This window comes from Coccomyxa subellipsoidea (assembly GCF_000258705.1).
Source record: "Coccomyxa subellipsoidea C-169, whole genome shotgun sequence".
In the NCBI taxonomy this organism is placed as follows: domain Eukaryota; kingdom Viridiplantae; phylum Chlorophyta; class Trebouxiophyceae; family Coccomyxaceae; genus Coccomyxa; species Coccomyxa subellipsoidea.
This window is the reverse complement of record NW_005178029.1, coordinates 1171887-1197529: the sequence shown is the minus strand read 5'-3', so window position 1 is coordinate 1197529 and position 25643 is coordinate 1171887. Positions and strand designations below refer to the sequence as shown.

At 56.1% G+C, this 25643-nt stretch overlaps 3 protein-coding genes across 3 annotated transcripts; 1 reads left to right on the top strand and 2 right to left on the bottom strand.

Annotated features, from left to right (window-relative positions):
* Positions 1 to 1167: 1167 nt before the first annotated feature.
* COCSUDRAFT_6943 (hypothetical protein) lies at positions 1168 to 1975 on the bottom strand (the record flags this gene model as incomplete). Its single annotated transcript, XM_005645349.1, has 4 exons — positions 1168 to 1250; positions 1371 to 1520; positions 1620 to 1782; positions 1904 to 1975. Coding segments are annotated over 4 exons (468 nt in total), but the record flags the coding sequence as incomplete, so codon positions are not given.
* A 1047-nt stretch (positions 1976 to 3022) lies between these two features.
* Positions 3023 to 12973, bottom strand: COCSUDRAFT_57408 (hypothetical protein; the record flags this gene model as incomplete). The annotated part of the gene is made up of 15 exons (XM_005645348.1): positions 3023 to 3118; positions 3243 to 3542; positions 3684 to 4512; positions 4731 to 4896; positions 5114 to 5214; positions 5345 to 7763; positions 7893 to 10581; positions 10730 to 10948; positions 11115 to 11225; positions 11385 to 11525; positions 11902 to 12047; positions 12187 to 12319; positions 12425 to 12502; positions 12801 to 12863; positions 12962 to 12973. 15 exons carry the CDS (start codon positions 12971 to 12973, stop codon positions 3023 to 3025), a joined length of 7503 nt encoding a protein of 2500 aa, XP_005645405.1.
* A 313-nt stretch (positions 12974 to 13286) lies between these two features.
* Positions 13287 to 25248, top strand: COCSUDRAFT_30489 (beta and beta-prime subunits of DNA dependent RNA-polymerase; the record flags this gene model as incomplete). Its single annotated transcript, XM_005645347.1, has 30 exons — positions 13287 to 13364; positions 13607 to 13722; positions 13828 to 13920; positions 14034 to 14100; positions 14190 to 14304; positions 14539 to 14743; positions 14912 to 15023; positions 15554 to 15853; positions 16099 to 16296; positions 16525 to 16713; positions 16863 to 16967; positions 17196 to 17408; positions 17660 to 17845; positions 18057 to 18268; positions 18457 to 18526; positions 18575 to 18673; positions 18939 to 19127; positions 19432 to 19719; positions 20006 to 20134; positions 20333 to 20464; positions 20754 to 20921; positions 21205 to 21347; positions 21613 to 21806; positions 22093 to 22296; positions 22523 to 22620; positions 22877 to 23086; positions 23389 to 23556; positions 23912 to 24158; positions 24455 to 24735; positions 25042 to 25248. 30 exons carry the CDS (start codon positions 13287 to 13289, stop codon positions 25246 to 25248), a joined length of 5016 nt encoding a protein of 1671 aa, XP_005645404.1.
* Positions 25249 to 25643: the final 395 nt, after the last annotated feature.

The following is a 25643-nucleotide window of genomic DNA, read 5'->3' as shown; positions in this document are numbered from 1 at the left end:
GGTCTGTGCATGTGTCCTCCGTCTGATTTTGTCCTCCGTCTGATTTTGCACAATCACAGGGGAATGCCAAGAGGGGTTCCCGCACCCACACCCTGCTGCATGGTGCAGTTTGCTTTGTGCTTGAGAGCGTTTTGAACCTTTATGAGCTTCGTGGTGCTGTAGGATTTGTGTATATGTTAAAATGAACTGAACAGTGAACTCCTAGGAATACAAAGGCTGAATGGCAAACTTTATGGAAAAGGCACTGTCAACTTATGAAATGCAGCAGTACGAGATATAGGTGTCTTGTAGTGGACACGTGTGGAACATGGCACGCATATGCATCAATTTGACTGTCGACATGGACGTCCATGGTATGCTGAAGACCGGGATACTCACAGCATCATACAGGAATTCCGGACAGGTCTTGAGAGCGGATCCACTTTCACCAACATTATGTCCATAGCTCATGACAACATGAAACACGGATGCGTAGCATGTCCAGCTAAATACACCACAAGTGCAATACTGCTCATGAGCGATACAGTGCTCATCAGCGGCTGACAATACTTGCAAAAAAAAAATTGTTGTGTCTTCCCAAAATTGTACAAGCCTTGCGCGTCCTCAGCAGTCAGCAGAAGTTCAGGTGCACAGATGCACAGATTTGGCTACGGGAATCGTGGTGCTGAATGCTGTTGATACATTGCTCCCAAGAAACGGAGCTTTTCTTGCAGCGCTGCCAGGGTCACTGGAAAGGCACAAGAGACAGGCTGCCTTTCAAGAGTGAGTCTGCCATCATCTCAATCCTCTCCTCTCCCAGCGCATTTGCAAGGGCTTGGAGGAAGATGTTAAAACAAATACACATCAAAAATGCCGACCTGCACAGCCATAGTTGAGGACTTCAGCTCAGCAACAATTTGTAGCTGCCGGCAGTGCTTTTTTCCAAGGAAAAACGCAATCACAATGTCTTCCTAAGTTAAATAGCGTAGACAAAAGGGAGCCAATAGACTCACCGCAGCGCGTCCAAAAAGGCACTCATGTCCTGAAAAGAAAGACACAGAAGCATGTCAGCAACAGGACACTTAGAAGTAGGTCAGAGGCAACCTTTGACAGATGTTCAGACAGCAGATGGGTGCACACCTGATACCGATTGATCGGCTGATCAGTGAAGGTGCGGACATTCCAAAAATCCAGAAACACTGTGTAAAACGCTCTCCACACCGCCATAAGCCCCAGGACACCAGCTGCAGTCACAAAAGGCTCCCCTGTGCCTGTCATCATGGAGAACAAAGCAAGTCACTGCCATATCTGCTCTGCCCAAGATAATGCAGAAGTGGACATCAAGCTTTTGTAATCCATTTGGATCCCTTTAGTCCTTGCTGTCCACGCACCTCTGGCTGCCAGGGGTAGCACGTGGCCAAAGAAGGAGTCCCCAACAAGGTCATTCCCTTCCGCAGCCGTGACCAGGATCAGGTTGCATGCAGCAATCGGCATGGCAATCAACCATGCCCCACTCACCCGCGCCAATGCAGTGGGCAGATCTGCAGCATGTCAATGACAGTCGGTATTAGCTTTGAGCACATGGTCGTGGTGCAACAGACGAGGGTGAAGCTCAAAAGCATGGCTGTGCCGGCGCTAACCAGAGGTGGCCACAGTCTTGTAGCCGCCCAGGATGCCACAGGCGCTGACCCATGACACGCACAGAGTGAATATGAAGATTAGCAGCTCCTCAAAGCGGACTGGGTTGAAGTGCAGCGGCGCCGTCCATCCAGGAAAGTCTGGGAGGAAGAGCAGCGATGTTATCTGCATGTTGAAAAGAGATGTCAAGGCAGCTCACACGTGATGTTAGGGACCAATCCACTAACCAGCACTGCTGTCTGGGTGTGTCAATCTCCATGGGTGAGCCCAGCATAAAGCAGCTTACCTGTTTGTACAGGCAAAAGGATGTGAGCGCAAGGCAATCCCCAACCAACAGCTCACGATTGTCTATCTGGATTGCGCAAGTTTTCAAATTTGCTGTTCTGTCAGTGTAATTCTTCCTCGTCAAGAGGTTCAGTTGAGACGGTTTGTTGCCCAGCAGAGGGCTACCACACAGTGGCTGCCTGGTAAATAATGCTCCGCGTGTCCTGACAGACCTGCATCGAGGGATTTATTTGCATAGATCAAGGAGGCAGCTGAGGCAGACACCACAGATGTAATGCGTCCAAGACGTGTGAAAAAGCACAATAGAACAAGGCAGATCCTCAATGAAATAAGAAATTTTCCAAAAATCAATTCTGCTCTAAGTGTCATGTAGAATAGAGCGAAAAGCTCCACAAATCAAGTGCAGAAATATTACAGGGATGCACACCTCGAAAACGAAGTGTGCCGGTCAAGACACGCAGAAATGGGGCCTCTGCATGCAAAGGAAGCCATGCAGTGTTTGCTCCTCACCCAATATGGCCCTACAACGTCTTTGCGAGACTCTTACTTGGGCATTGTGAGCACGTGAGCCCAGTCAGCCTTATCTGCTATCCCAGCATGGCATGCATCTGAAACTTTCTCCTTAGCAGTCTGTCTTAGAATGGAGATAAGCCAGAAGAATGAGACACAGCTTAACTAGAGTGTCTGCGCCGATATAGCCCTCCCAGAGGGCGGCATGCAACATGCATGCATGCATGCGGTCAACGATTTGGTGCATGTCACCACTGTTCAGGAACAACTTTGCTTGAACGCTGTCTTAACGCTGAGAAGCTATGCCAAAGCAAGGTAGTCTTCGAGCTCTGTTGGTCAATTGCATTAGCAAGCAGTCTATCAGCATTTGCAGAGAGCTAACTATAAAATGCACTATACATAGCACAGCACCGGTGCCCACCAATGCATTTCAAATGACTGCAGTTCATCCTATTGCAAAAGTGGTCTCTGCCGTACGAGATGTTGCCAATTTCAAATTAGATATTTTGGTACCCAGTGCAGTGCAAAGATTGCATGGTATGTCTGTCTAATTTCTCTGTTCTTCAGTCCAGCTATGCTGGCATGCCTACTTGCGCAAGAATAACTCCTCTCAGAAGCCCGTCGACAGTTGGGACTCGAGCCTGGAGATTATGGTCCCCTTCTCCTTCAGCGAGCGGAACAGCTTCTTCATCTCCTGATGGGCGCCCTGCCGCATGTGCATGCACATCCACCCCACCCGTCTTTGCATGCAGTACTTCTTCTTCTTCTTCCAAGCAGTAAACACCAATGCACAGATAGACTGCAAAAGAGCAGTGTGACAGGGATGTCACCTGTGAAGAGCGTTTCCACAGAGCCACCTCTGCCTGCAGCTCAGAGATGGTACGCGCCATCTGCTGCAGCCGGTTGAAGCTGGGCGCTGCATGCACCGCCGGATTCCACGCCACTTTTGTACCCTCATCCTCCGTGACCGCTCCCAGCTCGCTGAGACTGCCCCGTGGACGGCGGGCCTGGCCCTTCGAGGGCGCGCGTCCCTGATGCACCCTGGGAGACTTCCCCTGACGGCTGGTCCCAGTGCTTGAGCACTGCGAGCAGGTGTCTGACGCGTCCTCTGCCGCCCCATCATCCTCTGCCTGAAGCATGCAAGACAAACACTTGGGTCGTCATCCCTTTCTCTCATAATATTCTGTGACCACAATAACAAGGGAGACAAGCTGCAGCATAGGTGTGTTTGGACACTGCTGCGCAGCAATCACAAGAGTGTGGAGGCACACTTGTGTGGTGCTGGAAGCAGCGGCGAGCTCGCGTGCAGCAAGGGCCTTCTCGGCCTCCAGGCTGCGAATGAGTGCGATGGCCGCCGCCATCTTCGCGCGCAGCGCCTCCGTCTCTTGCGCCAGCTTTGCAAGCCGTACGTTGTCATCGCATGTTGCCCTTCCCTTGGCTACACTTGTTTTGCTGTTCTCGCTGTCAGGTGCGCTGCTGACAGGAACACCTGCCACGTTCATGGCCAGCACCTCATCATCAGCAAAGGGTGTCTTCGCTGATGGAACATGCGACAGGTACGCCTCCAGTGCCACATCTGGTCCCCCTGTAGCAGCGCCTTCTGCCTCTGCCACAGAAGTTTTCTCTTGCGTGACCGTCTCAATGAGCTGTGCCTGGGGTGCATCCAAGCTGGCACTCTGACTATCTGTAGTAAGCTCTACTGCCAGCTGCTGCTTGTTCTCTGCTGTCACCTGCTGCTCCCCAATGGCAGGAACATCCCCGACTGCTTTGACTGTCTCATCAGCTGCAGCAGCCGTGGACTTGGCTGAAAACTCTGACTGCTCTATTGTGTCACGCTGCAGGCTGATGCTGGCGCTCTGCTCTGCATTTCCTGGAGGATTGATGTCCACTTCTGCAAGTGGTTCAGTCTGACTGCCTTGTGCTGTTGACTGGATATTTGACTGGGGCCCAGTCACAGCAGCGCTTTGAGTGCTGCGAGCCTGCTGCGCCACCGCCACGCTGTCAGGAATGGGAGCGCCGTCTGCACTGGAGCCTGACCCGGCGCTCTGTAGCTGGGCCTGCCTCCCTGCTGCCGGCCTGCGCTGCTTTGCCCTTGCCAGCCTGCCACAGCCACAGCACTTCACACTTGTCTTAGCATGACGGCAAGGGTTGCAAGCATCACTTCCAAGGGGAACTGCAGTTGATCCAGGCATATCTATGATAGGATGTTCACATGCTGTAAACGGGTGCCCCAACAAATTACTAATTCTCAGAGAAGCACATGTCTGCAGCATCAGTGCGATGTCGAATACACTGTATACTAGTGTGGTGGCGCTTACTTGGCAGTCAGGGCGGCCTTCTCGGCCTGCAGGATGGAGATGTGGGAGGCGGCGGCAGTGGCGTCACCTTCCAGGGCCGTCACTCTCAGCGCTGCCTGCTTCAGCGCCCTCTCCAGCTCAGCACACCTCAGCAACAGCCAATCCCCATCCTCCCTGCGCCACAACCCTGCCACCCAAACATACGCCTGAAGTGTGTACCAATACTTTATTCCATATACTGCACCTTTGCGCAGGGAATGCCAAGACCTCGTTGCATGTCCCATGGGACAGCCTTCTGGCACATTCCTTCTTTCAGGGATTTTAAACAACAAATTGCTTATCTTTGAAGGAAGCAGCACAGGTGTGTCATCAATGCAGAGGACATGGGGGCCTGGGAGGCTGACCTGACTTGTCTTGCCCATCGGTCACGGTGCCCCAGTTGGCATAGATGACATCCGTGATGTCCTCAATCTCCCCTTCATCAGTGTGCCGCCTGCCTGGGGCCCTGCTATCACTATGGAGATACCCCATAAGTATTTAGTATGGAGATAAAACAGGGTTGTGGTGCGTGTATCTTCAATGCAACAAGCACGCAAATAATGCAAGTGGGATGTTCAGTAACGGCTTTGCCACACCTGCTGAAAGCCATGGCGTCCTTGATGCTGGGCGGAGACCAAGGCTTGCCACCATGCACACTGCTGACGCGTCGCTCTCTATTTGTCTCCGCCCCTGCGTCGCGCTGCTCCAAACTGCTCTCAGCCGCTTGCTCCTGCTGCAGCGAGGCCCAGCTTTCCCTGATCTTCCTGGCCATGCTGCGAGCGTGCCGGCCCCTCAGAGTCTTCTCGTGGTCTGACCCGGCCTCCTCTGCTGCAGCTTCAGCGGCGCGGCTGTCTTCTGCTGGCGCTGCAGGCTCCAAAGGCTCTAATGCGTCACTTGAAGCGGTGATCTCAGGTGCAAGCATTGTATACTCTCCCTGCGGATCTGCTTGCTCCGACAAGAGTGCATCTGCCAGAAGTGACCGCATCATCCTTTGCTTTTCTGTAATCTCATCTGCTGAAATTGTCACCTTGCGGGCCTCCACTGTGCGCTCTGCCTGCGAGTCTGCTTGCTCCGGCAGAGTTGCATCTCCTACCGGCACTTGCTTCATGCCATGAATGAATGCAGTTGCTTCACTGCTCGCTGCTGCACCGCTGGGGATATCCACAGGCACGTCAGGGGCTAATGCTACGGGCGGCGGCGCGTCATCGGTCACCCTGCTTGGGCCAGCCGTGAAGAGGGGGTTCTCGGTGATGCGCGCGATGTCAGGACGATCCCTGCCAGAGCGCGGCTCGAAGACCTCGCAGCACAGCACTGCAAAGGCCTCTGGACCCTGCTGCGGCTCTGACAGCGGGTCCTCACTTCCGCCAGCATTGAACAAGCTGTCAGCTGAGTCCACAATAACCGAATCATCTGGGAGTGTAGCAGATTCCCCTGTCGCCGGTGCTGTCGCCAGTGAGTCCTCCGCTACAACAACCGGCAAAGGTGGTTCCTCTGATGCAACCATCTGCCCTCCCTTGTTCACCATCACGGCTTGCTCACTGCTCTCGCTAATATGCAACAGCAGAGTGTCAGGCGCCCCTGCCAGCAACACTGGCCGCGCGTCTGCTGCGACGTCGTTCTCCACCCCTGGAGCAGCACCGTGCCAAGGGGCCACCTCAACAGAGGAGGCTGACCCATCCGCTTCGCTCCCTGGCAGCATTTCAATCGCGGTCAGCCCCAGCATATCATCCGACACCTCCTCGCTGCCGCTGCCCCCTCCGTTGCCGCGCTGCATGTGCTCCAAGCCCAGGCTGGCCGCGTCAGTCTCCACCGGTGTTCCCTCCTTCATTAAAATAGCAGCGGTGTCCCTGACGGGCTCCGGCCCCGCCTGCACGATCAGTTGAAGAACCACCGGCGGCTGTGCAGCCCACTCCCTCTCCTTGCGCCCCTCTGCGTCAGCTCCCGCTGCCACACAATTCAACTCCGCAGCAGTAGGTGGCTCATACAGGAGCGCGGCCTCCCGAGGCGGCTCCTGGCACATTGACACCAGCTGCACCGGCGCAGCGCTGGCAGTCAGCTGAGCCTCCAGTCTGGCGGTCTTCTCATGCTCGGTGATCAGCTGCTGCTGTAGAGTGCCCTGCACCGCCTCTGCATCGGCGGCCGCCGTCTGCGCGCGCTGCAGGCTCTCCTCAGCAGCAGCCAGGGCCAACTCCAGCCGGGCCTGCTCCTCCAGGGCTGTGCGCAGCTGCGCCTCAACCTCCACAAAGACTGCCTCGCTCTGGAACAGCGCTGTCTGCAGCGCACGTACCTCCTCCCGCTCCTTTGTCAGCTCCTCTACAGTCTGGCTCAACTGCTCCTGCAGCTGCTGAGTGACTTTCTCGGCCTCATCTGTATCCGATGCAAGTACCGGTGTCGCGGCTGCGCCATCTGAGTGCCGGCCATTCTGGGCGAAGTGGCGATAGTCTTCAATCTCCACTGTGCCAGACAAGCTGACAGCCTCAAGGAGTTGAGCTGAGACTGCGGTCTCTTCTAGGAAGTAGTTGTGGACTTCCAGATCTGCCGTAGCCGCCACAGGTATGACATCCATCTCCCCCCAATCCATGTTTCCCTCATCCTGTGCAAAGTGGCAATAGTCTGTGACCTCCACTGTGCCAGCTAAGCTGATGGCTTCAAAGAATTGAGCTGCAGAGGCGTTGTCTTCTATGAAGCCATTGTCAGCATCCCGGTCTGCTGTAGCTGTCACAGGTATGATGACATCCTGGGGGCTGGCTACCGAAGCAGAGTGGCTTCGGTCTGCGACCTCCAGTGAGCCAGACACGCTGATAGCCTCAAAGAACTCGGCTGCAGCCCCGTCATCATCCATGAAGTCGTTCTGGGCGGCCGGATCTGCTGCCCCAAGCGGGCTCTCTGGTACCAGGATTGTCTTGCTCTGCGGTGCTGTGGCGTCCCATTTGTTTTCTGCTACGGCTGGTGGAGCGGCCTCCTCTGCCCTTGCACCATAGTTCGCCTTGATGGTGGTCTCGCCGCCCCCGCTGCCTGAGCACAGCATTGCCTTTACAGTATGATTTTGACCTTTTGAATGCATTATTATACAATATACAAATGTTCATTACTCCAGTCAACACAACTACAGGATGTCGGGTTGGGAATGGTGCGGTCTCGCACCTGCAGAGGAGATCGCCGTGAGGTGCTTCAGCCGCAGTTCCATGTCCGCTCGCTGATGCTCTGACTCAGCCAACCGCGCTTGCAGCGCCGCAACCGATGCTTCAGATGCCTTGATCTCCTCTGTGAGCCCAGCTGGGGCCTCATGCCGAAGCTGCTCCTCGCTCACAGGGGATAGCGCCAGGTGCCCAGAATAAGTTTCCAGCTCTGCAGCTACGTCCTGAGCAGCAGTGGGCGCTTCTGCTGCTGTGGAGGTAGACTGCAACAGTTCATCTGGGCTCTGCACATCGGATCTTGGTGCTGCGTCCCTCAATGGGGTGACTGGCCTCCACCCCTTGGCACTGTCAGCTGCAGCCAGGTCCATGACCTGAGCCTGCAGCGTTTCCCGGCGCGTCTCAGAGTCTTCCAAGCGTGCCGCGAGCACCGCGCTCTTGGCATTCGCCATTCTAGTGTCCTGCAATGCCGCCGTCAGCTCACGCTGCCACGCATGCACGCCCTGACCGCCCTCTGCCGCTCCTGCCTGGACCTTTAACTGCCCAGTCGCCACGCCATCCTCCCTGGCAGGACTGTCGGACCAAGGTGCAGCCGAGGATGACGCCAGGTCCAGAATCTGGGCCTCCAGAGTCTCCCTACGCCTCTCAGACTCTGCCAGCTGCGCGCGCAAGGATGCAGCCCTGGCCAGTACAGCCGCCAGGCTGGCGCCACCTGGCATGGACGAATCCCCACCATCCCCACCGCTCCGTGACTGGCGGCTAAGCTCCTTGCTGTCGAATAGCTCATCGCTGAGGCGCTCAGCCTCCTGCTGCGCGCCGGACAGCTGCCCGACAAGGGCTGTGTACACTGCCTCGAGCGCCACAATGTGGCGGGTGAGTGCGGCTGCATGGTCCTCCACCTCCCTCAGGTCGCTGGTCAGCTGCGAGTTAGCAACATCCTGAGCAGCGATCTGCGCCCTGCACTCGAGATTGGTCTCGTCAGCGTCCCTCAGCGCCTGTTGCAGGAGCAGAGTCACTGCTTCGCTGGAGGCCAGCTGGGACGCCCAGTCATCCACCTTGGTGGCCTCCCGCTCAGAGCGGTCTGCCAGCTCAGCTTGAGCTTCTCGGCACTCGGCGGTCAGATCGGCGGTGACAGCGGCATGCTCTGCTGCTTCATCGCGTAGCACGTTCACATCTTCCTCCAGAGCTGAGACGTGGAAGTGCAGTGACATCTGCGCGGCGTCCTGTGCAACGAGCAGCCTGCCCAGCTCGGCTGCATGCTCTTCCTCATCAACCAGACGCGCAAGGACATCTGCTATTTGAGCTTCCTGCTCTGACATGTTCTGCCGGCTCTCTTGCAGGTGCACGCCAGACTCGTGCAGGGCATCTTTCAGGGAATCGCACTCGTCCTGAAGGCAGCCGAGCTTCTCTGTCCAGACGTCCTGCAGGAAGCTGATCTCCTGGACCTGGTCTGCCGCAGCCGCTTCCGCCACTCTGCTTTGATGCAGCTGCTCCAGTAGAGCACTTTTCTCGGCTGCCTGCAAGTCAATCTGGCCAAGCAGACTGCTGACCAGCTGGGCCGTCACTGCCGGCTCAGGAGAGTGCGCCACGGATGCATGTCCAGCAGGCACTGCCGCTGCTGCTTCCAGCTCCTGGGCAACCAGCTGCTGCCGCAAGCTGTCTTCCAGCTCGTGCACTGCGGTGCGCAGGAGTTTTCGCTCCCTGGAGGCCTGCTGCAGCTGCCATGCAGCCGCCTCTCGGCCCTCCGCGGCAGACTGTGCTTCCTGCCTGGTGCCATCGAGCTCTGCCAGCAGCGCTGCATTCTCCGCCAGCACTTTTTGGTGCGCAGCAGAGCTGACAGTGAAGGCCTCCTTGGCTGCTGCCCCCGTTACTGCATTGGAGGCCTCCACCGGTTGCGTGCAGGAGGCGGCGGGTGGAGGGATGCTATCATTGCTGGGGGTGTAGGCCACCTTTGGGGCAGTGTAGGCGCCAAATGTGGGCACGTTGAGGTACTGTGCGGCGCGCTCTGCTGCCGAGAAGGCTTCCATGGCCAGCACGGTCCCCACGTTCATGTAGGGATGCGTCGGCACAGCCAACGTGTCATTCTGAGGCGACACTCCAGGCGCTGACGCCGGCTGCTGCTGTACCAGTGCTGCTGCTTGGTTCTGTCCAAAAACACCATCCAGACCACTGGGGATCTGCCGCGGCTCTTGCATAGCCTGGATGCCCTGGGTCTCTTCAGAGCGTTCAGAAGAAGTCTGAGCCGCAAGTGCTGGACCTGCCCCCTCCCTTGGCTCAAGCATCCCCCCCTTCTCCGCTGTGCCTGCTTGCTGCCCATCCTGCAGCACCTGGTCGGCCTGCAGCTCTCCCCTGGCCTCTGTATCGCCTGCCACATTGGCACCGCTCTCCAGTGGCGGATTATGAACCACTGAAAGCTCCCTCTCTGAGCCAGCATCCAGCGGCTGCCCGGGAGTGATCACATCACCATTGCCTGGTGTGCCATCACTGATGGAAGGCTGCAGGTCTGTACTAATCTGGGGCTGCACAGCGCGCTGCTGAGCCAGATACAGGGCCTGGCGCAGGTTGTTGCGCTCGCTGGCGAGTGTGTTGCAGCGTGTCTCCAGAGCTTGTACTGCCTCCCTCAGCGAATCTGCCTCTGACTGGGTGCCATTGTCATCGGCATGCGCTGCCCGTTTGACGTCCTCCAGGGCGCGGGCCTCCTGCAAATAACAATCAATGATAATGTAAGTGTGCTTGATGTCTCTAGATTTATTCTCCAATTTTCCTATGGGTATAAGACAAGGAGATGCATTCATGAACCAGTTTGCGATGTAAAAACAAGAAGCAGCAAGGTGAACCACAATGTACCTCGAGCTGGCTGCCGAGCGCTGCAGACTTGTGTTCTGCCGCCAGGAAGGCGTCTTGCAACTCGGCACTGCGCAGCTTCTCTGCGGCCAGCTCCTGCTCGAGGCGGGTGCAGGTCTGCTGCAGCGCATGCACCTGCTCCTGAATAGGCTCGCTGGCCGCGTCAGCATCCGCCGCTGTGGCGACTTCTGTGGTCCGGCTCGCGCTATCTGCCGGGTTGTCCTGTACAAGTGAATGTAGAATAAGTCTTGTAAGAATTGGCAGTATCCAAAAGAGCAAAGATAAGTGCAGGACATGTAGCCCTGCCAGGGTGTGGCACACACTGACTGAGTGGTGCGCAAGAATCTTAAGACTTTTGTCTCATTTTTCATTTCACTGAAGGGAATACCTGGGATGAGCGGCGGCTGATGCCTGACAGGGCCTGAAGCAGGCCGGAGCTGATGGCGGCACACTCCTCTCTGGACGCAGCCAGCTGCTGCTCCAGATGCTCCGAGCGCAGCTGTCAGCACCAGGCACTCTGTCAAAATGGCTTGTATTTACGACGGGTGTGCTTGATACCAGGAACAGTCATGCTTGGCAGTTTCGCTGCATTTGCCAAGCGCGACTTTGTCTGCCATCAATATCAGGGTGCTGTTCAGGGTGTGGGACGGGCAAGCACCTGCAGTTGGGCAAGGAGAGTTCTTCTGATCCCTGAGCTTCTTCGCCGCTTTGCTGAGCCAGCAATAGCAGACTCAGGGCTCATGTCAGCGCCCTCTTGGCTGACGATGAAGAGCTGCAGAGTGACCGGGCTCTCTGAGGGCTGAGCAGCAGAGGACAACCCTTCACCTGTGCCCGTGACTGCATCAAGCGTGCCTGTCTGGCCTCCTACAAATGCCACATGGGAGGAACCGGGTAGCAGGGAGTGGTCTTCCTCTGCTGGCAAAGGCAGTCCTTCTTGAGGAGGCACAGTGCCAACCAAAGGCACCATGTTCACCTGTGAGCACCATACAGTTGTACTGTCATGTGCACACTGTGGCAAACAATATTGTCAAGGCACTGCAGCCATAATTTTAGTGGAAAATGGCCTTTACAAGAGCCATTCATGATCATCATGATGGAAGGCTTCATTTCTGGCAGCTCTATGGCGAACAGAACGATAAGAACAGCTGTTCATGCTGTAGCATGGAGTAATGCACCTGCCCCAGATTCTCGCTTTCCTGGTTGAAGGTTGCATGAATTTCCTGCATTGCTTCAGCTGCCCTCCTCCTCCAGTCTGCCACACCTGTGCTGTCTTCGTCTGGCTGATAATCCCCAAAGGAGAAGTCAGCTTCCTGCAGCAGAGCTGCAAACAAAGAGGATTGTCAGGTAGTCTGCAAGTGGACACGTCCTCTGATGTCCCTAATATGGACATGCTCTTGCAATGGTATTACTGTTTATTAGGTATGTAGCACAGAGTCTAAATAAGGTTGCTGTTGTTTCACCTTCAATCTCCTTGTTGCGGAGCATGAGCATCAAGCCCAGTTGTTTTGCAGCTGCCTTGAAGACAAACACTTCATGCTTGAGCTGCGAGACCTGGTCCTCCTGTTCACCAGAAGAGCTGTCCCGACCAGAGCCCTGTGCCACATCAATTCTGTCAGCCTCCTTCTTTTCTCACTGAGCTGGACAATACTGACTCTCCAGGAAAAGTAGGTCAGTAATATTACTGGTCAGGACACTGACCTGGATTGAAGCCAGTTCCATGAGGGATGCCATTGACGTTGTCCTTTCAGGCAGCAGCAGCATGGCCGCCTCAATGCCCTGCTCACAGCAAGTATGTGGGTTCAATAGGTAAGCCCAACAGAGCCCAAGGTCAATCTTGTCCACGTCAATTGATTGCATTCTGCTTGGACGTGAAGCAAACCTGGGCTGCGCTTCTGAGGGAAAGCGATGTTTGCAGAGGCAGCACTCTCTGATGCTCGTGCTTGAACTCATCCTGCATGGTAGTCACCCTTGGGAAATGAAAAAGTGCTTGAGAGTCATGCACCTGCAACTGATTTGTATACTTAGCCACGTAATCAGTGTCATAGAATGATAATTGCATTGGACGCACACAGACCTGCAAGGCTTCATACGCCTTCTTCTCAAGCTCCTCTTCCTTTTCGGGTGGAATCACCGACTTCTGTACGCACAGGAGATCTGTTCAGCGATAAATTTACATAAGTTGCAACCTCACTGAAAATTGTCGGTTACATAGGCCTGATTGATGCTTCACTCTACCTGCCGCAGCATCGCAGCTCAATCAGATGTCTCGATGGCCCAACTGCTCATTTGCAGAATTTGTCTGACGAAGAATTGTGCTGTTTTCTAGGGTGTATTTCTTAGCCCGAAGATCGTCTGTCTCTGCGCCAATCGAGCAGCTACCATGAGATGCGATCGAACTCCTATGATGATTCACACGCTAAAAATAGAAGTGGCAGGGAACGCCTTGCTTTTGCTGCGGGTTGGCCGACTTGCGCTTTCAGTTGCAAGCCTGCATTGCCCAGCAAAAAATGCTGGAGTTCTACTATGAAACATATGTAGTGCAAAATCTGTAGGCGCAAAGATGTCTGCCATCCCAAGTCGGGAGGTGACGTCGGCGCAAGTTTCAGCAATTTCCTTCGGTTTCTACAGTGACGAAGAGGTATTATTTTAAGCACAGCATAAAAGTCAAACCATTATTTTGATCACGACCATTTTGACGTTTCCACATTCTAAGTTCAGCTCTCTTGCCAGTGATAAGTTAGTGAAATTGCCCTTCACTTCAGAAGTGATCTGGCTACTAGAGCAGCTGTTCATTACCATTGAAGGTGTAATGTTCAATCAAACATGCATGTGATGTACTCGACATAGGTCTGTCTGATTATCTATGTGCCTGGATTGCAGATACGCGCACTTAGTGTCAAGCAGATCGTGAGCCCCATTGTGTTTGACAACCTGAGAAATGCAGTACCTGGAGGCCTATATGACCCAGCCATGGGGCCCCTGGAGCAGCAGGGACAGTAAGTGTTTCCTCACAATGTCTCGTGGGCATGCTCATCCTGCAACTGAGGAATCGAAAGTGTACTAGGCACCAGCTGCTAATGACAATCTGCCTGTCATCGCAGGTGTGCCACATGCAACCAGGGCTACATGTCCTGTCCAGGGCACTTTGGACACATTGAGCTGGCAGTACCCGTGTACAATCCTCTTGTCTTCACGTGCGCCTTCCGCTCTGATTTGACACGCACGCTCCTAATGCTATCACCATCAAAGGACAAGTTGGGAGAATACTCTCTCACCTGCACTCACCGCTTGGTCTTGTGCACCACAGGACGATGTATAAGCTGCTCAGATGCACCTGCCTCCACTGCTTCAAGCTCAAGATGCTCCAAACAGAGGTGAGTGCGACCATGCCCAATGCCATGTTCCCACACAGCTTTGGGAGGGTGGCAGCAGTGCAACACTAATGCATGCTGAAATTTCCCAGGTGGAGCAGTACAAGCGGAAGCTGGAGCTTCTGGCGGAGGGGAAGCTGGTAGAGGCGATGCATGTTGTCACTGGAGGCAGCAGCGCCACTGCCAAAGCTGTGGAGAAGATTGGCGGTGATGAACTTGAAGGTGCGCAGGAGAGGCTCTTGACTTGTGCATCATGTACTCTATTTGACCTTTGTAATGCATAAGGCTTTGGGCAGTATTGCCTTGAAAACGCAGCGGTCGTGTCGTGCTGATAAGTCCAATGAAGCATGTGCTGACATGCTGCATGGTCTATTGCAGGTGGGGTGGATCTGATGGACATCGATCCAAAGCAGGCAGGGGCAGAGCAGGCCAGGCTGGCAGCAAAGCTGGCGGGTCTAGGGGATGTTGAGGCTGCAGAGCGCCGCAGCTCCCATGCAGCTGCATCCACCTCCGCCGCATCCGCTCACCGGGAGAAGATGACTTCCCTCTCCCTCGAGGCCATCCGAGAGACCGTGGGCGAGTTCTTCAGGCGCATGCCTGTGCAGCAATGCGCCAACTGCGGCGCTCATGCCCCCGTCTTGAAACGGTAGATTGCCTGGACTTGTTCTGTGCAATCTGTACTCCATCAGACTCTGCTTTGGATGTGCTGTTGTTCTTGCATGTCCATTATGGCTCTGTCCTAATGTATGCAGATAAGATTGGCAGAGGAGATGTGCAGAGATTTTTGGCAGTTAAGGTCTGTGATGCTGTGCAGGGACGGATGCGCGAAGGTATTCCAGAAGCCGCTGGACTTTAAGAAGGTGGAGAAGAACCGATCGAAGGGCATTGAAGTTACCAGCGCCCTTAAGACGTCCCGCAAGAACGAGGTGAGTCTTGAAGCTACACCATGTGGAACATTGAGTGGTTTCAGTGAGCATATTGTTTGTTGTGCTGTTTTGCTGACGCAGTGCATGTACAAAGGTTGAGGAGATGGAGGTTGAGCTGGCGGAGCAGTTGGCGAGAGCCAGTGAGAGGCAGGGGGAGGACCTGATGGAGGAAGATCCCAACCAGGCTTTGGTGTTAAAGCAGTCAGAGGTGCTCAAGGACGCTTCCGAAGCCGCCTCTGCCGCCCAGAGGTGCATTCCCCTCTTTGCATGCTTTCATAGACTTTTGCAGCAGCCACATGATGATCCGCATCTTGGGATTGACGCAATTTTATCCAGAGTTCCGTACGCTGTCAAAAGGTGGGCATGTTCTGCTTGACTGTCATGGCATGATTAGGACAGGTCCATCCAAATCCAATAAAGCAACGCTTTATCGCATTTGATATTCGCCATGGTTTAACTTTCTATCAACCCACTTTTCAAGGTTTTTTTATTGTGAAAATCAAGTTGAAAGGATTTCATTCTTGAAGTAGAATCTAAATCAGTTGCACGTGCATAGGCCGCGGTTCATGACGGTGGCGGAGGTGCGCGAGGTGATGCGGCGCATGTGGACGCGAAACGCCGACGCGCTGTCGCTCATGTACGCGCAGGACTCGCGGCTGCGCATCTTTGGCTTCAGCGCAGGCGCCGGTGGGGCGCAGCCGGGGGCGTTCGAGGATGCGTACAACATGTTCTTCCTGCAGGTCGTCCCCGTGGCCCCCAACCGCGTGCGGCCGCCCAGCTTTATTGGCGACGCCGCCTTCGAACACCCCCACAACATCGCCCTCACCCGGGTGCGCGCACTTTGTTGAAGTGTGGCTGGACACTGTCATGCTTTGGATCCCAAGCTAAGCTCGTCATTATCATCCAGGAAGACGTTTCCGGCACTGCTGCTTTTATATCCCCAATACTCTTATGTGTACAGTATAAGCAGGTGCGTGCTGAGTTACTTCACAGTGCTCACCCCAACACACGTGAATTCTGGCGCAGGTTTTGTAAGTATGCTGTTGTCGCCCGAGCCTGGGTGATGCCTTTGCAGATCATCAATGCAAATCTGGAGCTGGTGAGCCAAGCGGCGGAGCCGGTGGGGGCCACAGAGAAGATTCCGGAGAACAGGGTGGTGCTGCGGCAGAAGGGCCTGGCGGACAGCCTCAGGACATGGCTGGCGCTGCAGGGGCACGTCAACTCCCTCCTCGACTCCACCACTGCCGGCCCCGGCGCCAAGGGCGATGTGCAGGTCTGCCCACCTATTACAGTCCACACATCACCAGGTTCTTTGTTTGCAGTTGTGCAAAGCCCTGATGTTGATGAGAGCGTCCTGAACACGCGACTCTTATGCTTATGCATGCTGGGGACCACGATTGCCTTGCAGTGTTTCTCGTGTTTGGCAACAAGACGGAAGAGGAGCTCCTATAGAAGAAAATATAGCGTTGCAAAGATTGAGCGCGTCTGCAATTTGGGCCAGGGGATAAGGCAGCAGCTGGAGAAGAAGGAGGGTCTGTTCCGCAAGAACATGATGGGCAAGCGCGTCAACTTTGCTGCGCGCTCCGTCATCTCCCCGGACCCCTACCTGGCCGCGGGGGAAATCGGCGTGCCGCCCTACTTTGCCGTGCGCCTGTCCTTCCCCGAGCGCGTCACTCCCTGGAATGTGGCGGTGCCCTTCTCTCCTTCACCCTCTTGCTTGCCGTTCCATTGTGACAGAGGCTCAACATGCTGTCTTCATTGTCCCCTTTCCATGTGAGATGGTGTTTCTGAGCTGGCATGCGAATGTACTCGGCTGAATTGCGGTGAATTGCTGCACAGGAGCTGCGCGAGATGGTGATCAGGGGTGCTCATGAGCATCCGGGCGCAGTGGCAGTGGAGGACGAGCTGGGACGAGTCATCCTGCTGCACAAGCTCCCGCTCAATGTAGGGTGCCCTCCACCTTGTTACCGCTGTGCTTATGGCTCCAGAGCTTGTTTCCTTTCCTGTTGGAATAGTGCAGTGGAGAAACCAGCAACCTTGTCTTGTTGTTTTGCTATATGTTAAGATGCTACAGTAGCTTGGCATGTCAAAACGGTGCATTGCAGTGCGCACTGCTTCTTTCATTCCCACCATGATAGCAGCTGAAAGTCTGGGATTCCTGGCTCTGTGCAGAGGAGGGAGGCGGTGGCGAAGCTGCTGCTGTCCAAGGCAGGCATGGAGGAGGCCGGTGCGCGCGGGCGGAAGATTGGAAGCCCGGTCAGCGGCGGGAGCGGCGCGGGCAAGATTGTGTACCGGCACCTGCGAGACGGCGATCTGCTGCTGACTAACCGTCAGCCCACACTCCACAAGCCCGGCCTCATGGCCCATCGCGCACGTGTCCTCAAGGTGTGCTTGCCGGATCATTGCTTGCATGCAGACCTCTGCTTGTGCAGCCATTGGCAGTGTCTTGTGGTTCATCAATATAAGCATCATCCTTGGCCAATGCTATACCATGTTTTAAAATATGATCCTGCGGCCGTCGTGTGCATTATAACTGCGAGCATCATCCTTGCCCATATCAATGGCTTCTCGCAGATGGGTTTCTGCTGTCTTTCACTGCACAGTGCTGAAGGCAAGGTTGTGCATGGCATGCGCAGGGAGAGCGGGTGATCCGCATGCACTACGCCAATTGCGCGACCTTCAACGCGGACTTTGACGGCGACGAGATCAACCTGCACCTGCCGCAGGACAACCACGGCCGCGCCGAGGGCTACGGCATCGTCCACGCCGACGAGCAGTACATCGTGCCCACAGACGGCAAGCCTGTGCGCGGCCTCATCCAGGTACTTACTAACCTCACTCTGGGCATCATGCTGTGGACTGAGCCACTGCGTTTTCCTTGCATGCATGACGCGCTTTGAAGATTTATGATAGAGAGCTCTGCAGATTCTGCAAACATTCTGGTGGCTCACTAGCCGCTCAAAACAGGGTTGTGTTGTGAAGGGACCCTTTGGGCGGGGCTGGAATGATGGATGTTATCTTGTGCTGTTGCAGGATCACGTGGTGGGCGGGGTGAAGCTGACAAAGCGGGACACCTTTTTGACGCGGTCGGACTTCATGCAGCTGGTGTACGCATGCTGCTCGCCCGCACGGCCCGGCCTCAAGGACGTTACCGACCTACAAGTGCCCCCTCCCACCATCTGGAAGCCGCAGCCCCTCTGGACCGGCAAACAGGCGAGCCACCTCTTGACCTACATATTCACTTTGTCCCAAAGGCAGAGACATTCAGAGACCTTCTTGCCCTCTGACTTTTGCATATCCACACAAATACATCATCCCCATAGGAGATTCATTCTGAGACGTTGTGACCTCCAGCAGGCGGCGAAAAAGGTTGTAACAAGGGGTTGCTGTGTATGGAACAGGTGCTGTCGACGGTGTTGGCGCACTTCACAAGGGGGATGCCACCGCTGACGCTGCGGGCGGGGACCAAGGTGCCGGCGGACTTCTGGGGCAAGGGCGGCACCGTGCACTACTCACTGAATGGCCGCGATGTGGAGTTCACCTTCCCCAAGAGCGGCGAAGGCAAAATGCTGGTGGTTAACGGCGAGCTCGTGACCGGCGTGCTCGACAAGGCAGTCTTTGGCAAGTTCGGTCTCGTCCACGCCGTGCAGGTCTGCTGCTGCCCTTTCTTTAACTCTCCTGTACAGAGACCAACGCCGCAATCTCTGTGTGATTGTGCTGCAATCACATCACTGTGCCTTGCACTTTGAATGCAACGCCTGCAGATTCACAAGGGCCTGTGATCCTGTTGCCAAGCACAGTGCCCAGCAACTGAATGCAATGCCTGCATGTTCACAACGGCCGCATCCCTGGATGACTGACACAGCTGTGCTAGAGGCGAGGCTGTCAAGTGCTAAAAATGTGAGGTGCGTGCAGGACCTGTACGGCAACGCGGTGGCGGGCAGCTTCATAAGCGCGCTGTCGCGGCTGCTGACGTACTTCCTGCAGATGCAAGGCTTCACCTGCGGCTACGACGACCTGCTGCTTGTCAAGCGGGCCGAGCGTGCGCGGACGGAGCTGCTGGACACCGCGGAGACGGCCGCACTGGCCGCCTCGGCGCGCTTCGTGGGCGAAGAGGTTCCCCAGCTCTTGCAGGGGAAAGACAGCACCAAGCCCAAGCCGCAGTCTGACATCCCAGTGAGCCTGAAGTCTCCTCCTCAATTTTTGAATAGAAACTCATTGTTGCAATGATTCCCTGGACATAGTGACGCTTTGCGGGGTCCCGCAGTCGCTCTCGCAGCTACAGATCGCGTGGCCTGTGCTGTGCTGCAGCATGCTGGCACGCTGGCGTGGCTTCTTGACAGCTTCTTTTGTAAGTTGCAGCTCAGATTCAGTTTCGTTTTGTAATGTTTCAACAATCACCATGCAGGAGGAGGTTTGGGAGGGAACGCGCGGCGCGATTCAGAAGGCGCTGGCGCAGCGGTACCGGCAGAGCAAGGAGGCCGGGGCAGGGCACGATGCGGTGGCGACGGCGGCGCTGCACCCTCTGGGCAGCGACGTGGTCAAGGTCTGCCTGCCAGATGGGCAGCAGAAGCCTTTCCCGCTCAACTGCCTCTCCCTCATGACAGTCTCTGGTGCCAAGGGCTCCAATGTCAACTTCTCCCAGATCTCCGCCCTGCTGGGCCAGCAGGCATGCACCTCACTTCCTTTGCTTCCTGTGTCAAAAATATGCCCAGCACGTGTTGCTCGTTGCAAGTTTCACCCTGTGATTTGGGGAGAATGACCCGGAGAGTGAATTTGCACTCGCCAGGACATACTAGTCCGTGCATGCCATGAACGCAACAAGCTTGGCAGTCTCCTGCATAGGCTCGTTCCTCTTGGAGTTTGCTGATTCATTCCTCCTGGCTGTGACACAACTTTGAGAGAGGTTGGATTGCCTGAAGGAGTATATGAGCTGTTGGGCTTTGCCAGTACCTGAGGGGTGGTTGTGAGGGTGCGCGCAGGAGCTGGAGGGCAGGCGAGTGCCGCGGATGGCATCAGGTAAGACGCTGCCGTGCTTTGCGCCGTTCGACCCGGGTGCTCGCTCCGGCGGCTTCATCGGCGACCGCTTCCTCACCGGCCTCAGGCCCCAGGTGAGACCTGTGTATAGTTCCACAAGATCTCACTTGGAGCTCTGGCTGCGCCATGTGACATTGGCTTGACCCTTCTTGTGCGTTCTACTCCTCCTTGCAGCCCTGTGTTTCACAAAAGTCCGGTCAACGCTGCCAAAAGTGGATCTCTTGGGCTACTTTGCTATATTTGCTGAGCAATCCGAGCGGCGTGTCGCGCAGGAGTACTACTTCCACTGCATGGCGGGGCGCGAGGGGCTGGTGGACACGACGGTGAAGACTAGCCGCAGCGGCTACCTGCAGCGCTGCCTCATCAAGAATCTGGAACCCCTGCGCATCCACTACGACCACACCGTCCGCGACGACTGCGACGGGCATGCCCCCTCCTCCCCCTCTGCTGGCCTCTTTGCTCAGTCCTTTGACTTCACTGGACCCCATTTCACTTCAAAATCACCCAGATTGATAAGATTGATACCTGTCAATGCAACATATCCAATGCAAGTTACTTGATGCCTGTGCTTTCCCACAGCCTCCTTCAAGGGTATTCATTGTTGTGCATGGAATGAACTCCTCTCTATTGTTGTCCCGCTGAGGGTGCGTGGCATTCTTCATGTCTGCTATGAGGCTGCTTGTCTGACACAAGTTAGTGGTGCGCAGGTCGATTGTGCAGTTTGCGTACGGGGAGGACGGCATAGACGTGACGGCGCGCTCGTTCATGCGCGAGTTTGGGTTCTTGGCGCGCAACGCCGACCGCTTCACGCAGCAGGTCGACCCGGCCGGCGCCGAGCGCGCCAGCCGCCTCAGCAGCCTTGTCGACATGGAACAGGAGGCCCTGCGCCGCAACAGGTGCCTGCTTTTCTCCCCCATCAGATACCAATGGCATAACGCCACCTGTTCCTGTTGAGTCAGGGATCCTCAAGACATGCACAATCCAGGGACGTGTGCTCAACTGGGGGAGTGAGAGCCTCCAGGAACACGTGCCACCTTACAAAGCTCAGCAGCGGGGAAAGACGCAGCATGCATGCAAATGACACGGCTCTGAGTGGTTGGGACATGGGAACATCTGCAGGCAAAGGCAGAGGCGGCTGGAGAAGGGGCAGGTGAACAAGGCTGCGCGCGATGCGCCTCTGACGGCAGACCTGCCGCTTACGGCGCTGGGCGTGACGTCGGAGGCGTTCCAGGACGCGCTGGGCAGCTTCGTGCGCTCCAACCCCGAGGGCGTTCTGCAGAGCGCGGCGTCCCCCGCCAAGAAGGTGCGTGCGGCCTGGCCGTCCGAAAGCTTCTGAGTGACAGCATGGGTCCTGGAAGTGACCCCTGACCGCTTTAGTAAGGTGTCTGGACTCTGAAAAATTTATTCCAGCACCGAGAAACATATTTCAATTTTGGCAGCAGGAAGGCTGATTGGAGAGGGCTCCATTGTTGCAAGCTGCTGTGTGCAATGTTGGTGTCGTAGGCTCCTGCATGTTGCATCCAACGAAGTCTGGGGTGACATGTGTGCAGAGGAAGAAGGCAGCGGAGGCCGACGCGGCGGCTGCGAGCGACCTTGCGCCGCGCTCGCCGGAGGGCTTTGCGCGGCTGATGGAGCTCAAGTTTCTGCGCGCGCTGGCCGCCCCGGGCGAGGCCGTGGGTGTGCTGGCCGGGCAAAGCATTGGGGAGCCCTCCACCCAGATGACCCTCAACACCTTCCATATGGCAGGTAATAAAGCGCGGCCTGTCCTCTCATTGTGTTGCTTTACATGGCGATTATGACCATGCAACAGCAGGCCACATGATGCTGGACAGACTCCATACGATTGGCATTGTGCATTACATGGCAATCCGTTTGGGGTCTGCGTGCGCTTTTTGGCTTCCTTGGCACGGTTGTAATAGCTCTGTAGCTAGGGGTGACACGCTGGCAAAAGTGGCAGAAGCCAACGTAACCCTCATAAAGACAATCAACGTCAGAGCACGGTGAACATTTTGAAGGGGTCGCATACATGCAGGTCGCGGTGAGGCGAACGTGACGCTGGGGATTCCGCGGCTGCGTGAGCTGCTGATGACGGCGGCGCAGAGCATCAAGACGCCTATCATGACACTGCCGATGCTGCCGGACCGCGACAAGACCGACGCTGCCGCCCTCGCCAACCGCCTGCGCCGCCTGCGCCTCGCAGAGGTTCGCTGCCGCTATAAGTTGCTCTCTTTTGCCAGTGACACAGTGATATGCCTTGCTTGAAGTTGTCACGAAGGCTCTGATAAGGTGCCTTCACAAGAAATTCCAGCCATGCGCATCTTCAGAGCCATGGCACGCTTAGGTGACGGAAAAAAATGGTGCCAGGCTGGTCTGATGCATTGATGAAGGGGCCGTTCAGATGGGGTGGCGTGTGCAGGTCGTAGAGGACATAGAGGTGGAGGAGAGGTATGTGTTGGGGGAAGATGGGGGCAGCGGCGGCAGGGGCCGCGAGTACAAGGTGGCCATGCGATTTGCAGACCCTGCTAAGTACCCCCCAGAGGCCAACATCTCCTACGAGGAGGTGCTCCCCCTTCCAAATGCTGCTTGCCCAAGCCCGCTCAGCGCATCTTAATGGGTGTTTTCTAGTGTACATGAAGCATCTACCAGTAAATATCCACAGCTGTAGGGACTGCATTGAAGGGACTGGATGCTAGGTCAAGCAGTTGTATTGTTTCGGCGCCAGATGACTTGTCACTGAGCCACCCTGTACTTGATTCAACGGAGCAGTGGAGACTCGCATGGAAAATGCACAGAACTCAGGTGGAAGCTGGTGGCAGGTGGTGGAGGCGTTCCAGGAGCCCTTCCTGCACCGGTTGATGGCGACGCTGAAGAAGGAGATGCGCAAGCTGAGCCCCAGCGAAGCAGTCGGCAGCATCTCCATCGCCAAGCTCGGCGGCGAAGAGGAGGGCTTCGGCGCCTCCGGCCCCGGCCCCGGCGCCGGCAGCGGCGATGACGACGGCGCCGCGGCCGCGCGCAAGAGCGAGAAGGTGAGAATTCTTGCGCAAATTGCAGCTTGTGCCACCTCCCGGAAGGCCAAAGAGCTGTGGTGCTCGTTGATTACAGCTTCAGCCCAAGATGCAAGAGCTCGGGGCATTGCACTTGGCCGGGCATGCAGGCGGTGGCAGAAGCGAGGGCCTACTGCGGGAAGGCCTTCTACAATACACAAGGGCGCTGGTTGTTATGGTTGTTTGTTGTTTCTTTGTTATGAAACACATGCAGAAGGATAAGAGGGTCAGACATGTACAGGTCTTTGCTTATGATGGCTGAGCTTAGCAAGTGCTGCTGGCAGGATGACGAAAATGAGAACGAGGAGCTGGATGAAGAGAATGTGGAGGGGAAGCTGGCGTGGCAGGGCGGGCGCACAGAGGAGGCCACCTACGAGGCCGGAGACGCAGAGGACAAAGCCGCCAGTGCAGCCGCGCAAGCACAGGCCGCGCGGCAGGCCGGCGAATACGAGGTGAGGATTTGCTGCTAAAGCAGCCTGGCACTGCCTTACTTGGTATCGCTGCTTTTGTTGGGCTTCTGTCTGAGGGTTGGAGAGTAGCCTACCTTCTTGTCACCACCTGTTGCTTATGAGTGCTAATGGCGTCAGATCCTTCTGCAGATCAGATAAGGTTATTTCAAACATATCGTTTGTGCCGAGGAAGCCTTGATGGGAACAGCTCGCACGAAGCTGACCCCTCTGATGCAAGGGCATCCTGTGCACAAGCACCATCTCTTCAGACACTGCCTCATAGAAGTGTTATGAGAACTCATTTGCACTGCGTCTATTGGTATACAAGGCAGATGAGGCTTGATATTTGAGCGCTCAGGATGAGGATGAAGACGGCGAAGTGAGACCCGGAAGCGAGGAGCCTGCACCGGACGCGGTGGCGCCAGCGGCTGAGGCAGCGGGCAAGGGTACGAAGAAGGGGCAGGACATCCGCGCCATGTCTCGCGTTGACCTGGAAGCACGCACATGCGAAGCTGCGCTGACTGTGCCCCTAGACGCGCCCAAGGTGCTCATGCTCAAGCTGGTCGAGCAGGCGGCGGCCGAAACTCTGCTGCGCGCCACTCCCGGTAAGGACCTGACCAACTGGAGCTTGTACTGAGCCAGCATGCCGCACCTGCAGGGGATGCAGAGCAAGATGATATTGTTGTGAGTGACCCCATGTGCTGGGAAGTGCAAGCTCGGACCGCTGTGACTCCTGTGCTGTCAGCCCCACACTGGCGTTGTGGAAAAGCAGCAGTGCAAAACAGCTGCTTTCCTGATGCCAGGGCATGGCTGTTATCACAATGGTGGCTGCTACTTTATTGCAAGCGCAAGATACCGCCGGCAGCAGCAGTGGGATGCTGAGACAGGACATGTCGCGCAGGCATCGAGCGCTGCTATGTGGTGGAGAAGAAGCCGGGAGAGAAGGGCCCCGCGGTTACAGTCCAGACAGACGGCATCAATTTCGAGGGCGCCTGGGCCAACTATGACCTCGTGGACGTCACAGCCGTGACCGCCAACGATGTGGGTGCGGTGCTGCGCACGTTTGGGGTTGAGGCCGCACGCGCGACCGTGGTGGCTGAGGTCAGCTCCGTCTTTGGCGCGTATGGCATCGGCGTGGACCCACGCCACCTCAGCCTCATCTCCGACCACATGACCCACCAGGTAAGCACTACTCACTGCAGGAGGCCGTGGCTCTGTTATCAGTCCGCTAATTTCCCAGAGGGTCCCCAAAGGAGCTCAGATCCGATGTGTCATGTCATTGTCGTGCATTGCCAGGTAGCAATGGTTCTCTGAAAGTCCTGCCTTGGTGGTTGCATGTCTCTAATTGAAGACCTGCAATCTTCTTGTGTCTTGTGTACTTTTTTACGGCTCACCACTCGAGCCGTGAAGGTCTGGCAATTTCCAGGCAGCCCTTGAGGCACAACTGAAGCACCACGGCGCTGACTGCTTGATGTGACAACTGCGCAGGGCGGGTACCAGCCGCTGAATCGCATGGGCATCGAGGGCAGCGCGTCGCCCTTCCTCAAGGTCACCTTTGAGACAGCCGCGCACTTTTTGACCGACGCCACGCTCAAGGGCTCCACCGATGACCTGGCGTCCCCGGCCTCGCGCATCGTGGCCGGCCGCGTCGTGGGCGTGGGCACCGGCTCCTGCGAGCTCATCCAAGCCCTCTGATCAGGGATTTTTCTGAGACAACTGAGGTTAGTGAGGATGAGCCTAGAAGAAAGAGACGCGGCTCTTTACCTGGTCTGATCTAAATGGCCCGGAGGAAGCCCATTTCAGGCCGCTGTCTTAGTCCTTGGCAGTGTGGCTGCAGCTGCGCTCCTTTGCATAGGTTTTCTGGCAACTGCATGCAGCCCAAGGGACTAGATTGGCCCTGGATGTCTGCCGGGGGACTTGTGGCTGAATACATGTACTTGGATTGTGGTATGCAATGGGCAGTGTATCTTGCGGGGCACGTGTATGGTGGGCGGGTTTTGTCTGAGCATTGGAATGCATGCACATGCACGTTCCTTGTTGATGTGTTGCTTTGTGACAGATGTATGCATTAGCCATGCAATCGTGTCGAG